At 40.1% G+C, this 11,876-nt stretch overlaps 1 protein-coding gene across 2 annotated transcripts; it reads right to left on the bottom strand.

Annotated features, from left to right (window-relative positions):
- Positions 1–1,712: 1,712 nt before the first annotated feature.
- LOC144017384 (uncharacterized) lies at positions 1,713–10,800 on the bottom strand. Of its 2 annotated transcripts, none has more exons than XM_077518896.1 (15): positions 10,638–10,800; positions 9,434–9,597; positions 9,045–9,235; positions 8,796–8,900; positions 8,523–8,661; positions 6,970–7,120; positions 6,652–6,784; positions 4,903–5,055; positions 4,654–4,691; positions 4,536–4,565; positions 4,282–4,448; positions 3,724–4,178; positions 3,503–3,599; positions 2,185–2,434; positions 1,713–2,053 (listed from the first exon to the last, which is right to left on the bottom strand). In XM_077518896.1, the coding sequence occupies exons 2-15, from the start codon at positions 9,563–9,565 to the stop codon at positions 1,971–1,973; spliced, it is 2,124 nt and encodes a 707-aa protein (XP_077375022.1). In that variant the 5' UTR covers positions 9,566–9,597; positions 10,638–10,800; the 3' UTR covers positions 1,713–1,970. The 2 variants fall into 2 exon arrangements, with proteins under 2 accessions (XP_077375022.1, XP_077375021.1); XM_077518895.1 differs by having other exon boundaries at positions 10,642–10,799.
- Between the last annotated feature and the right edge of the window lie 1,076 nt (positions 10,801–11,876).

The following is an 11,876-nucleotide window of genomic DNA, read 5'->3' as shown; positions in this document are numbered from 1 at the left end:
AAGTCTCCTCCCAGTCTTTACCCTGATTGGTTAGTTGAAAAGATGAAAACAAACACACTGAAGCGACAGCCTGGTGAACTGGGAGGATACAACTCTCAACATTAAACTAATTGAATACATGTACATTAATAACGTGTACAATTAATAAATACATTTAAAGATTAAGATTCTTCTTTATTTTAACACCTCTATTCATTTAAGTAAGGTAGACTCAGCTGACAGTATCAACCAGTGCAAGCTCTGTTTCGCCACAAACAATTGATTATTCTTACACACCTGTAGACTTTTAAATTATTACTAATAATTTATTAGTAATAATGCCTTTGACAAAATCATTCCTAATCAACTTTATAATCTTAATGACTGTGATTGGAGGGGAAAAAGAAACAATGGACCTTTGGTCATAAGTGAGAATGATGCTTAGTTTTTAACCACTATATTAAAGTAACCGTTTCAGAAAACTTAATTTATCCCTTGGGGGAAATTAATGGTGCAGTGAACGGCACAGTTCTTTAAACAAAGTTTGCAACACAAGCTTTGGAACATATACACAAATCGATGTATTTACGTTTTGGTTTTCTCTGATTTGCTTCTAAATGTCATTAACTGGTTTTTGTTGAGGCTTGTAGGTGATGTGTCTGTATAAACCACATTGAGCTATCTTGTGTAAGAAATATGTGATAGAAATAAAACTGCCTTGCCTATTTCATTTAGTCCTATAGAATAAAAAAAAATGTAGTGCATAATAATATTTGTGTGGTATGAGATATCTGAAATATCAGGGGAAGAACAGCCAGGTGGAAAAGGAGGTTCTTCATCTGTGGGTCCTGCAGGACCAATACCATAGCCTACGGCTGGATGGCAGCCTTTGGAATGCTGGCAAGAGAGTGTGGCAAGGGTCTTTCAGGACCCAGGTAACGATGCTGTGAACACACCTGGACTAGACCGTGTAGACGAGTCTTAAGTTGATTGAATGGTACCATTGAGACCATTGAGAACATGACAGCCTCAATGAACTGTGAAAGAATTTCAGTTGGATCTTGTTGCCGACAGAGGAGGAGGTAACTCAGTAAGTACATCCTCTTGTGAAATGCAGTATCACCTGGATGAGACCTCGGGTGGTCATCAAAGATGGTCCTCGGGTATTTGTACTTTGTCACAGTCTCATCTAGTGACACATGAACCGGTGAAAAATGTCTCCCTTTTTGAACAAAGAATTTAACTGCAGTCTTAGAATAAACGGCAATATTTTCTAAAATGTCTGTCTTTCTGAACAAAGAATTTAACTTCAGTCTCAGAATAAACGGCCATATTTTCTGCACATCTGATGATTGTTTTGCACTATCCATCCATCCATCCATCCATCCATCCATCCATCCATTTTCTGAACCGCTTTTCCTCACAAGGGTCATGGGGGTGCTGGAGCCTTTCCCAGCTGGCTTCGGGCAGTAGGCGGGGTACACCCTGAACTGGTTGCCAGCCGATTCAGGTGTTTTGCACTAATTGCAAATACATAAAATAAAAAATCTATAATCATTTTCAAGTCTGTTAAGGATCCTGATATTAAAATAAAAAAAAAAAAATATTTTATCCAATAAGTACTGTATATAGTTATTTTTTGATAGTTTTTTTTTTATGTTGGTGAAAAAGCTGTCCCCCCCCCCCCCCCACACACACACACACACACTTAAACAGATCAATAGAAAGCAAGATAGATTTAGAATTACAATCTTTATTGCCATTGCTTGAGTCTTTTATTACACCATGTCAGGTGACACGAGTCTCAGGGTAAAACAATTAAATAAAATGTCTCAGAACAAAAAGTTAAAAGTTGTATTTGACAAGTTACGCCAAGACTAAAACTGACTTAGTGGTAATTGTCATCATAAGCTCCACTAACAATTACATAATTTATCCTTATGACAGACAGGGACTTTAGTATTTTTTTTCAGCAAAATGATCAAAAACCTTTAGTGATTAAAGATGTGTTGAAGAAATATGCAAATAATATTAAAGATCAATCCCGCTGCCATGAAAGAAGCCTGTTCTGGAGCTGCAAGAGAACAGAGAGGATGTTAGACACTGGAGAGGGTCATACACCTCCAAGGTCCCGTTCAAAAACACTTTCATCCATCTATCCACTACAAATATGGAAATGAGGTGTGTCTTCAAGATTCATCTTACCACTTGAGATGCTGGTGACTTCAACTGCAGCAGTTGTAGGAGCTTCTGTTTGTCCTGTTCCATCAGCGAAGACAATTGTAGACGGTACCGGGGTAGTTACCACAAGGCTCACAGGTCCTGACCTGAGGGTGAAGTGCTTGCTCAGCATATTGGCAGTCGCTCTCTTTACCGAGCCCCGGTTGCACTGTATCGCACACTTCTGTGAGGGAAGGAAGGCGATGCACAAATCCACCTCGCACTCGACGTACATCTGTGTGACATGAGAGAAAAAGGAATAAGTGAGGGGAGAGGGGAGAATTCAGGATTAAAATAATTATTTATCCATCCATCCATTTTCTTGACCGCTTATTCCTCACAAGGGTCGCGGGGGCTGCTGGCGCCTATCTCAGCTGGCTCTGGGCAGTAGGCGGGGGACACCCTGGACTGGTTGCCAACCAATCGCAGGGCACACAGAGACAAACAACCATCCACACTCACACGCACACCTCGGGACAATTCGGAGCGCCCAATTAACCTGCCATGCATGTCTTTGGAATGTGGGAGGAGATCGGAGTACCCGGAGAAGACCCACGCGGGCACGGGGAGAACATGCAAACTCCACCCAGGAAGGTCCGAGCCTGGACTCAAACCGGAGACCTCAGAACTGGGAAGCAGACGTGCTAACCACTCGACTACCGTGCCTCCCATAATTATTTATGTAATTTATTATTACTATTATTATTTACAAAATTAACCCAATGCCTTTTGTGAAGCACACATTTCTACACAATTTGTTGCAAATTAACTTTTGAGTTGAATAAATGCAAAATTAACTACACATTTTTTTTTCTTTTTGCCTTTTAGATTTCAGAATTGAACTGCCGCTTTCAAGTGACAGAAAATATTTCTGAGCACTTTTGCAGTTGTCACAATGCCACTGTTCAACCTGATGAACATTAGATTTAAGTTGATGAAGTGTACCGCCCCCCGACCCTTGCACTTTCTTTCTGGTGACGGGTCTGTGTTAGCGTATGACAAGATGGAGATGGAAACTGAATTTAAAAAAAAAAAAAAAAAGAACAAGAGGCTGGCTTCGAGCACAGCCAAACTTCAGCTCATACTCCAAGAAAACTGAAAAAAAAAAAAAAAAAGTTTATTTGAGCGTACATACTCGCATGCGCAGTTGCGCACCGTGCATGAGGTTGACACAGAGGTTGCAGTTATACTTTAGGCCAGAGGGTGGCAGTCACGAGTAAAACAAAATGTGACACACCCCACACGGCTCCTTTAAAAAAAAAAACAGAAAGGAAAAGTGCAATGAACAAACAAATGTACATACCATATTGTGTACTGTAAAAAGGTTGAACAAATCAAGACGAAAGATTCTTGCATGGCTTGTTGCTCTGATCTCTTGCGTTACGTTGGAAGCTTTGCATCTGGAAAGAGAAATGACAAATTGTGAGTTTAAAGAAAATGTTTCAGGTCGGCAGCCCACAGATCACATGTTGTACTGTATGTGATTCAGAAGGTAATAGTTCATTTACGTCACATGTGACTGACCCATTCTCCAGTATAGTGTGCCTTTCAGCAAAGTCATGTGTCGCAGACTGCACACAGCGTTCGATGCTAAGCTCAGACCGTTCCAGAGTCGTGTTGGAAAGCAAATGGAGGTCCATTGCTTTGATCCTTGTCCCCAGTTCTCCTTGGGAAGTGCGGATATGACTCACTGATGCTGCATCTCGCCGCAGTCGTCCTGGCAAAAGACCAATGGGGCTGAATTGCGGATGGGATGTATATAATGCCAGTGGTCCCTCTCCTGGCAAGTGAAATTCTAGCCAAACATCAGCATTGTCAAAGGCTGTTGCAGGCACGGCGATGTTGAAATTTGGGCCTCTGGCTCGGACCGCAGGGATGCGGCAGGCCAGCGGGAGGATGAGGGAGGGTTGACGGCTGATCATGGAAGAAGGACGCACACTTTTCAAGGTGTTCGTGTAGACCAGCTCTGTGCCAGCATGCTGGAAAACAGGAGAGGATGAGGATGTTTCTGGCTTGGAATAAACTGAGTGGCCTAGAATTAAAAGTAAAAAATAAAAACAAAGAATGACTTCAGCCTTGTACCACAGTTTTGGTGCCACAGCCATCTAAGGCAATGTGAGCAGTGAGATGAGTGTCGTTGTAGATGACGGGACAAGCAGGGCTGTTGAGCTGCAGCTCATTTAGGTTGATGTTGCGCAATGAGCCTACAGGAAGCACCAGTGTCATCTCTGTCTTGTTACAAATCAGCTCTAGAGGCAGACAATACCACATTCTCAGGCTCAAATGGCAGTGTTGCAACAATTCAACAAGAAAAAGGAGGACAAAGTTCTCCTAACCTGTTCCATCAGGAAGGGTTCTCATTTCTCCTGCAATGAACAAGATAGGTGGCTTTAAATATAATGCACTTTGATATACTAAACTTAACAATTCAGAAACTAAGAATGGCATCCTTACTTTGGTACAGCCACACACATCGAGGCTCTGACTGCAAACTGGAAAGACAAAAAGTGCAGATGAAACATTTTAACAACCACGCAATTCAAACTGGCAGGCTTGTGACCAATTGCTTGATGTGTCTTCACGAGCATTTTTGTGTCAGATGGTTAAGGGAAGCAACTTTGTCTTCCGTTTCTCCCTGCTGATGATGTGCCTTATTAAATTGTCACTAGTACACAAGTGACTGCATCAGTTCAGATTTCATACCTCATGGAATTGGCAACAAAGCAGATGGGAAGAATAGGGGCAAGAGTGTTTTCCCCACGGACCCAGGACATGGACAGCTGTGACATGGCGCCAATTGAAGTGAAGCCATACTTGTTGAGCCCAGGTAAGCCGACAACTGCTATTTCTGAAACACTGAAAGCACAGCGAAGACCATTGTAATTGCATTGTTGTTCACACAACACAAAGTGTACCCCAATAAGATTTTTCGTCGTTATCAACATGAAACATGATCAGTTCTCGTTTGTGATCTGACACAATAAGGATGAAGAAGAAAATCTTTCATTAGTCCTGCAGTGGGTACATTTCAATATTAACACCCACCCCCCAATCCGCACCCCCCACCACCAATTACAATGTTATTTTGTTCAGACCTGTTAGGTGAGAACAGTGTCACCTTTAAGTATTCTTTTGACTGAAGAATTCTGACAATGGCTTTTGAAGATGGCTGACTTTAGGACTTTTCTGTATAAGTCTCCCCATTTTGAGTGCAATGCATGACATCACTGTTTCTGAGCCTTCGATGCCAAGCATATATCTTCTCACGGAATGCCACCATTCAAAAATCTCACAGGTGGTCTAAACAGTACATTATACTTATTTACTGATGATCTCATCCTGAAAAAAATACTTGCTCACTGTTGTAGTAAATCTGGGCCTGTTTAGTTGGAACACAAAACAATTATTTTGTAGTATGAATGGCAACAGTTGGATTTACAGGTTAATTGGTTTTGTGATCTCGTGGAAGGACATTTAATTGTCCTATATGCCAGCCTCACACTGAGCGAGGCAGAATAAATCTGCCTTCAATAATGATATTCACATGCACCAGTTAAGTAAAATTGGATAATTGTCCTCGTCACACCTGATGGACATTAAAGTGCTTCTACTATTATTGTATATTATTTAATATGAACTGACAAAAGAAAGGGAACACAACCAGATAATATTGAGTTGTACCCCCTTGACAAGTACAAGAGATTCTTCGAGGAAGATTTAGACTTGTATTGTGTAATTGGGACATTTCCCTTGCTAAAACAAACAAACAAACAAACAAACAAACAAACAAACAAACAAACAAGACACAACAAAAACATTCCCAGATTCAAACAGCCACCCTTCAGTCCCTGGACAACTCACTTGACCTACTGACACACCTGCCCAACAAGACCCAACATGCTGCTGTGGCACTGCCAGTATCAGGTGATAACTGGTAGGGCAACAGCAACATGCCTGAGTTAGTAAATCGGACTGTCTGGTGACCGCGGGGTTGGTTGTTCGAGTGCCAGTCTTTGTTTTAAAGCTACTGGACTCAGAAAATTGAATTTTAATTGCTACTGCCACCTGTGGCCGAAAAATGAAACTGTACACACTCTTCTTCATTTGCACATTGCGCACATGAAGTCGCGTCCACAGACAGAGGACGGGAAATTCGAACCCGAACGCAGTCTGAAAACTATTCGCCAGAGGTTTGCAAGAAGACCCATTGTGAACAGCTAATGTGTTATTCTACTAATTAGAAGATGTTTCAGTCATATGTCATGGTCAAATAAAAATATATTTTGGTGTAAATTGTTACAAAGAGCAGCTTTAAATTATTGATATTATGCATAGGAATTAAATAAAATTAATAGTCTAAGGAATTCATGAATGAAGAATTGCTCAACAAGACTTGTCTATTCAGTGTACGTTGATTGTAGACAAAAAAAAAACAAACAAAAAAAAACGCACCTCTCTGTTTGGGATATGAAGTCAGCCTCAAATTTCACTTCCTCGAATGGCAGGACATTATATGTTGCTTGTTCACTTGGGGTCTTTCCTGTTGCCACAGGCTCATCTGTACAGCTGGAGGATGACTGTTCCACTGGAAATGAATAGAAGCACACTTTACAGTACAGGATATGTAACTCAGGAACAAGACAACAACATAGCCAAGAGATGCGTCTTATTACTCGTCATGGTATAAACAAAAAGACAAACTGGATCAAAATAGGACACAGTATAAAGATTTAACTCTACACTGACAATCAGTTGTATTTTCAGACACACCGGTGAGGGACAGGTGCACTGGAACGGAGCTGAGGGGTTGGCTCTCACTGGCTTGGCTCACTTTGGGGGTGGGTATGTAGTCCTCTGCCATCAGGTAGATGAAATACTGCCCAACTGGTACATTTCCAGTAAATGTCAAACCACATGTATCCTAGCAAATTGGAGACATCATGTGTGGAAAAAGACAGATGACCAAAGTTGAAATGATTAATGGCCATTAAAAAAAATGACATATACAGTACTTTGCTTAGCCACTTCATGATGTTCAGTATCTCTTCTTGTACAACTCTGCATACCCTCGTTAAACTTTGAATTATGGTATTACTTTAACACAAATACATATACAGTTCAACGTAGGGTGTTTGGAAAGTCACTTTGCCCATTTTCATTCAAGTGGAAGTCAACCTTAAACATTTATTGACAATAATATGTTATAATAGGCCGTCAGGTCACACACGTTTTCGTTCAGTTTCGCTCCACTACCAGGGGCACTAAATAATCTTTACTTCATAAAATAGATTTATTTTTGTTTTTTGTTATTTACCTATATATGCATTTCTGGCTTGTGACAAAACTGGGGCAGGAAAACATTGGGTGAACTTTTAACCCAAAGTTCAGAAGGGTATTATCTATCAAAAAATGCATTGAACAAGTAGTGCCCAGACAGTGGAGCGAAACTCATTTTCTAGGCACTTTTTTGGGGTTCACCCCACGGCCTATAAGTGACCTCACTAGTCAACATGACATTCTGATTGATTTGACATTTTTGGAATATAAGTTATGAAGCAAAATCCAGCTGTTTTTATCCATTTTAGGGGGCGGCCATTTTATTACTTACTGTCGACTGAAGATGACAACAATGTTGCTCAGGGTTCAGGCAACAACCAATCAGAGCTCACCTGTTTCCTGAAGCTGCACTGTGATTGGTTGTCACCTGAGACCCTAGCAACACTGATGTTGACTCAGCAAGTGGCAAAATGGCCACCCCCTGAAATGAATAAAAACGGCTAGATTTTGCTGCTTAACTCATATTCCACTCACACAATAATAACCAGAATACCATATTTACACTAGTGGGGCTGCATAGAGCATATTATTGTCAAAATAAAACTGGGGGGAGTTGACTTCCCCTTTAACTTTTCGCGGGGCGGCATGGCTCAGTGGTAGAGTGGTCATCTCCCATCCATGAGGTTGTGGGTTCGATCCTCACCTCTGGTGACCATGTTGAAGTGTCCTTGAGCAAGACACTAAACCCTGATATGCTCCCAGTGGACCTGTCCCTACATGGCAACAGTCGACCACTTGCATGTGGCATGAATGAATGTGAGGCATTGTAAAGCGCTTTGGGCACCTATGGTGTAGTTAAAAGCACTATAGTCCATTTTACAGACATGTCTCAATGTACAATACTTATGCACCTATGTGAGTGCTTAGTGGCTTTTCAAACACACACAAATACAGACAGAAGCTACATGTAGCCTATGCTCTGATACATGAATCCCTTATTCATCTAAATAAACGTGTAGTGAGTTTAATATTCAAGTTACACTGACCTTGTCCAGCTCGATAAAAGAGTGTGGCATACAGTCGAGACACTCCCCTTGTTCTTCCAAAGCAAAACGGCATCGCACTCTGTCTCCATCCAGGTCTTTCACAGACAGTTGGATGTGGAGAGGGCAGTTCTCACGTGCCCTGCACACAAAAGTCAAAAAGTCATTGTAATAGACACATATTTCAAGTAAATTAGATGTGACTCATTTGAGATGACCACGTTCAACAGGTACTTTTAGCATTATTCCTGATGCACTGATGTGTGTTAAAATTACCTTATTGGAGGAGGTAGTGCAACATAAGCAGGATAATTGAGTTTCCCAGAGTTTGCACGTATGTGTGGCCCTGCTTTCATTGCTACATAAAAGGTGGTTCCAGAGCTAAAAAGAAAAGGCCAGAAAATGCAAATAATTTAACGTTAAGTATATACAAGCTGGCAGTCTTTTTCAGTCTATTATTTTACGCTACAAAGAAAAAGTATGGGATGTATCAATTAATTGAGAACAGTGAACGAGCTCTCATACTTCAAAGTGATTACGCTGTTGTAGTTGCTGGGGACCACCTGCTCCCACTGGCGAACACACCAGCCTGATCCGGGTTTCGCGCCACTGACGGGGGAGTGGGCTTTGTGAAGGATGCAGTTGACCCCTTCGGTACACAGTCCAATTAATGGGGGGCACGGATTGGATGCAATTACGGTGAAATGAGCTCTCACCTGCAAACATCAAAGAGGAGAAATAATGTCAACTTTTCGCAAACATTGCGTCTCAATGTAGCGTGATCACAAGGTTTTCATGTTCAAGTACTTGTTTAGCTGTAGCTTAAACAATAAACTTGGACACAAGAAATGTATGAGGTGGCATAACCTCAATACTATGGCCTTTAAAAGAGGAGTAGAGCAAATGTTACCTACCAATTGCCCTCCATCACTTTGTAGGGGCACAACGTGGACTGTGAGCCCCAGGGAAGAGGCCTCACAGGCTGGCCCTATCCAGAGAAGAGCCAGGCTCTGCACCACGATTACCAATGTCAGTCTGTCCACCATCTCAGCTTGTTATTCATTCAGCATTTTTGCCTCTTTAGGAAACAAGAGCAGATTATTATCATTTTTTTTTTAGCAGTCACAATCCATTAAGCATAATATAAATGGCAGGCCTACTTAGCAATGTGTGATGTATAAAGGACATGCTGCAAATCTAAAAGTAAGTCACATTAAAAAAATAAATAAAATAAAAAAATCATTTGACGGCTGTCAAGTGGTGTTAAAAATGTTACTGAATATGACAATTCTCCTAAAAATGAGCCGGTATAGGACTTCAGAAACTCAAGCACATATGAATGCCATCAACGTCCACTGTATGTGGTTTCAAAATGTTGACAAACAAAAAAAAAAGGTCAAATTAGAGATATTATATTATGAAATGATTTTTTTTTTTTTTTAGTTTTAGATTTTTTAAATAGTCACTGTTAAATGAAACTAAGCAGCGTACTCAAAATATGAACAAACTACTGGGTTATCCTTATGCCTAAAATAGCAATAAATAAATAAATAAATGAATAAATAAATAAATAAATAAATAAATAAATACAAATGATACATTTTCTATACATCTGATCTTCACTATAGGATCACAGGTGAGCCAAAGTATATCCCACTTACTATGTGTAAGCGGCAGTGTATAACCTGTATAACCTGTAATTTGGCATCATCAGGGAAAAAAACAAAACAAAACCTTGAGGAAAAACTACTAAAGAATAAACTACTTTACAGCATCCAGATTAATACGCACATGTATCAGTGTCAATTTTTTAAAGTTTGCTTGTTTTGTTTTGCTAAGGACATGTCTTTATATTGCAAAAACACCCTTCATTGTGTATTTCATTTTCAGAAACAGGTCAGGTGGTGAGGATAACTATTGGATGTATAATGTGAAAGAATACACTTTTGACTGTGAAAATCACAACTTTGTTATTTAAAGGAATCCAGCAATTCTCAATGAAATAGTTATAGGTTATATTTGCAATATTTTGATTTCTAAAACAACTGTCACCCACTGGAAGCTAATATCAAGAAATATTGACAGCGGGACAAACTATCAAGTGTATTAAATGGTTACCTACTATAAGCTCCAATGTTGCACCGAATAAAGTCTCGCCTGGATTTAGTGGAGAAGTAAAAACTCTTCCCAAAGCTATAGGTCTTAAGAAAAGGTGGAGTTTAAGAAAAAAATTTGGGCCGAGAGAGAATGAAGTTAAACTGGCTTGACCATAGGCCATGACAGGAGGAGGGCTGACAAAACTGATATGCTTTGTTTTCCCTCAACTGATGTTGATGCAGTGTTTATCTGACGTAAACCGTAAAAACTACACACGGACAAAAGTGAGTGCCATCTCCTTAAAGCAAACACACAGTGCTTATTTAAATCATTCAAAACTGACAACACACTAAATATTAACTAATGAAAATCATATATTGCTTTAATTATGTGATCAAGACAGTACTTTTTTATTTTTTTAATAAAGAAACCAGCCTGGACAGTGTCTTGTTGGCCTATTCCTCATGAGCAATCTGTTCAAGCAGTTTTCGGTTTAAAAGGTGCTCTCTCCTGACAGCATGTTTAAGTTCATAAGCCATTCATGAGTGTTTTTAGCAGTGTTTTTGCACATTATCCTATTGGGCTCATGACCCGCAGCTGAGACGAAGCTTTTAGACACTGCGTTGCACATTTTGCTTCAAAATATCTTGAGTCTTTAGAGTTCAATCTAGCCTGCAGATTAAAGACGCACTGTGCCAGTTTTTTTTTTTTTTAAAAGCAAAACAGCCCTAGAATAAAGTCAAAGTTCATTTTTGATGAATTGATTTCAGTGGCTAATGTGTCCGTCCCCAGATAATACTGACAATTCTGCTTGTGCTGTGTATAAAAAGAGTGGGGGGTGGAACAAAACAACAAAAACAAACACTGTACACAATGTGAAACATGGAGGCTCCATTTTGTTCCTTGCCTGCTGTACAGCATCTGGCACAGAGTGTTTTGGATCTGGTTGGTACTGTGAAACAGTAAAGAATTGTACTGGTGAGTGTCAGGAAGTTTGGTCTGTTGGTCATGGGTCCTCAAAAAGGTCTTGAGAATGGAGTTTTCAAAGCCAAAATAACTGAAGCAGACTGCTCATAAAGGTGTGAGCCAAAATACCTGTTGGCAGGTGGATAACTCATTGACAGTTGAAGAAATACTTTTGTTACAGTAATTGCCTCATAATGTTGTGAAACAAATTATTAAAAGGTGGCAATTTTTTTCCAGGTTTAATTTTATGCAATATAGCAACATTCAGTTGGACCACATCAATGAAGCAATGCA

The sequence above is a fragment of the Festucalex cinctus genome, chromosome 4 (genome assembly GCF_051991245.1).
Source record: "Festucalex cinctus isolate MCC-2025b chromosome 4, RoL_Fcin_1.0, whole genome shotgun sequence".
Classification (NCBI taxonomy): domain Eukaryota; kingdom Metazoa; phylum Chordata; class Actinopteri; order Syngnathiformes; family Syngnathidae; genus Festucalex; species Festucalex cinctus.
Note: the sequence above shows the minus strand (reverse complement) of the source record. Positions and strands in the feature narration are given on the sequence as shown.

What these genes read in the sequence shown, in the direction of transcription:
- LOC144017384 (XM_077518896.1), bottom strand. Translation starts at nt 9,565, where the DNA reads ATGGTGGACAGACTGACATTGGTAATCGTGGTGCAGAGCCTGGCTCTT. An exon ending in ATGTGTGTGGCTGTACCAAA is followed by an intron (nt 4,566 to 4,653) that starts GTAAGGATGCCA and finishes TGTTCATTGCAG; the next exon opens with GAGAAATGAGAACCCTTCCT. An exon ending in CACACTATACTGGAGAATGG is followed by an intron (nt 3,600 to 3,723) that starts GTCAGTCACATG and finishes TTCTCTTTCCAG; the next exon opens with ATGCAAAGCTTCCAACGTAA.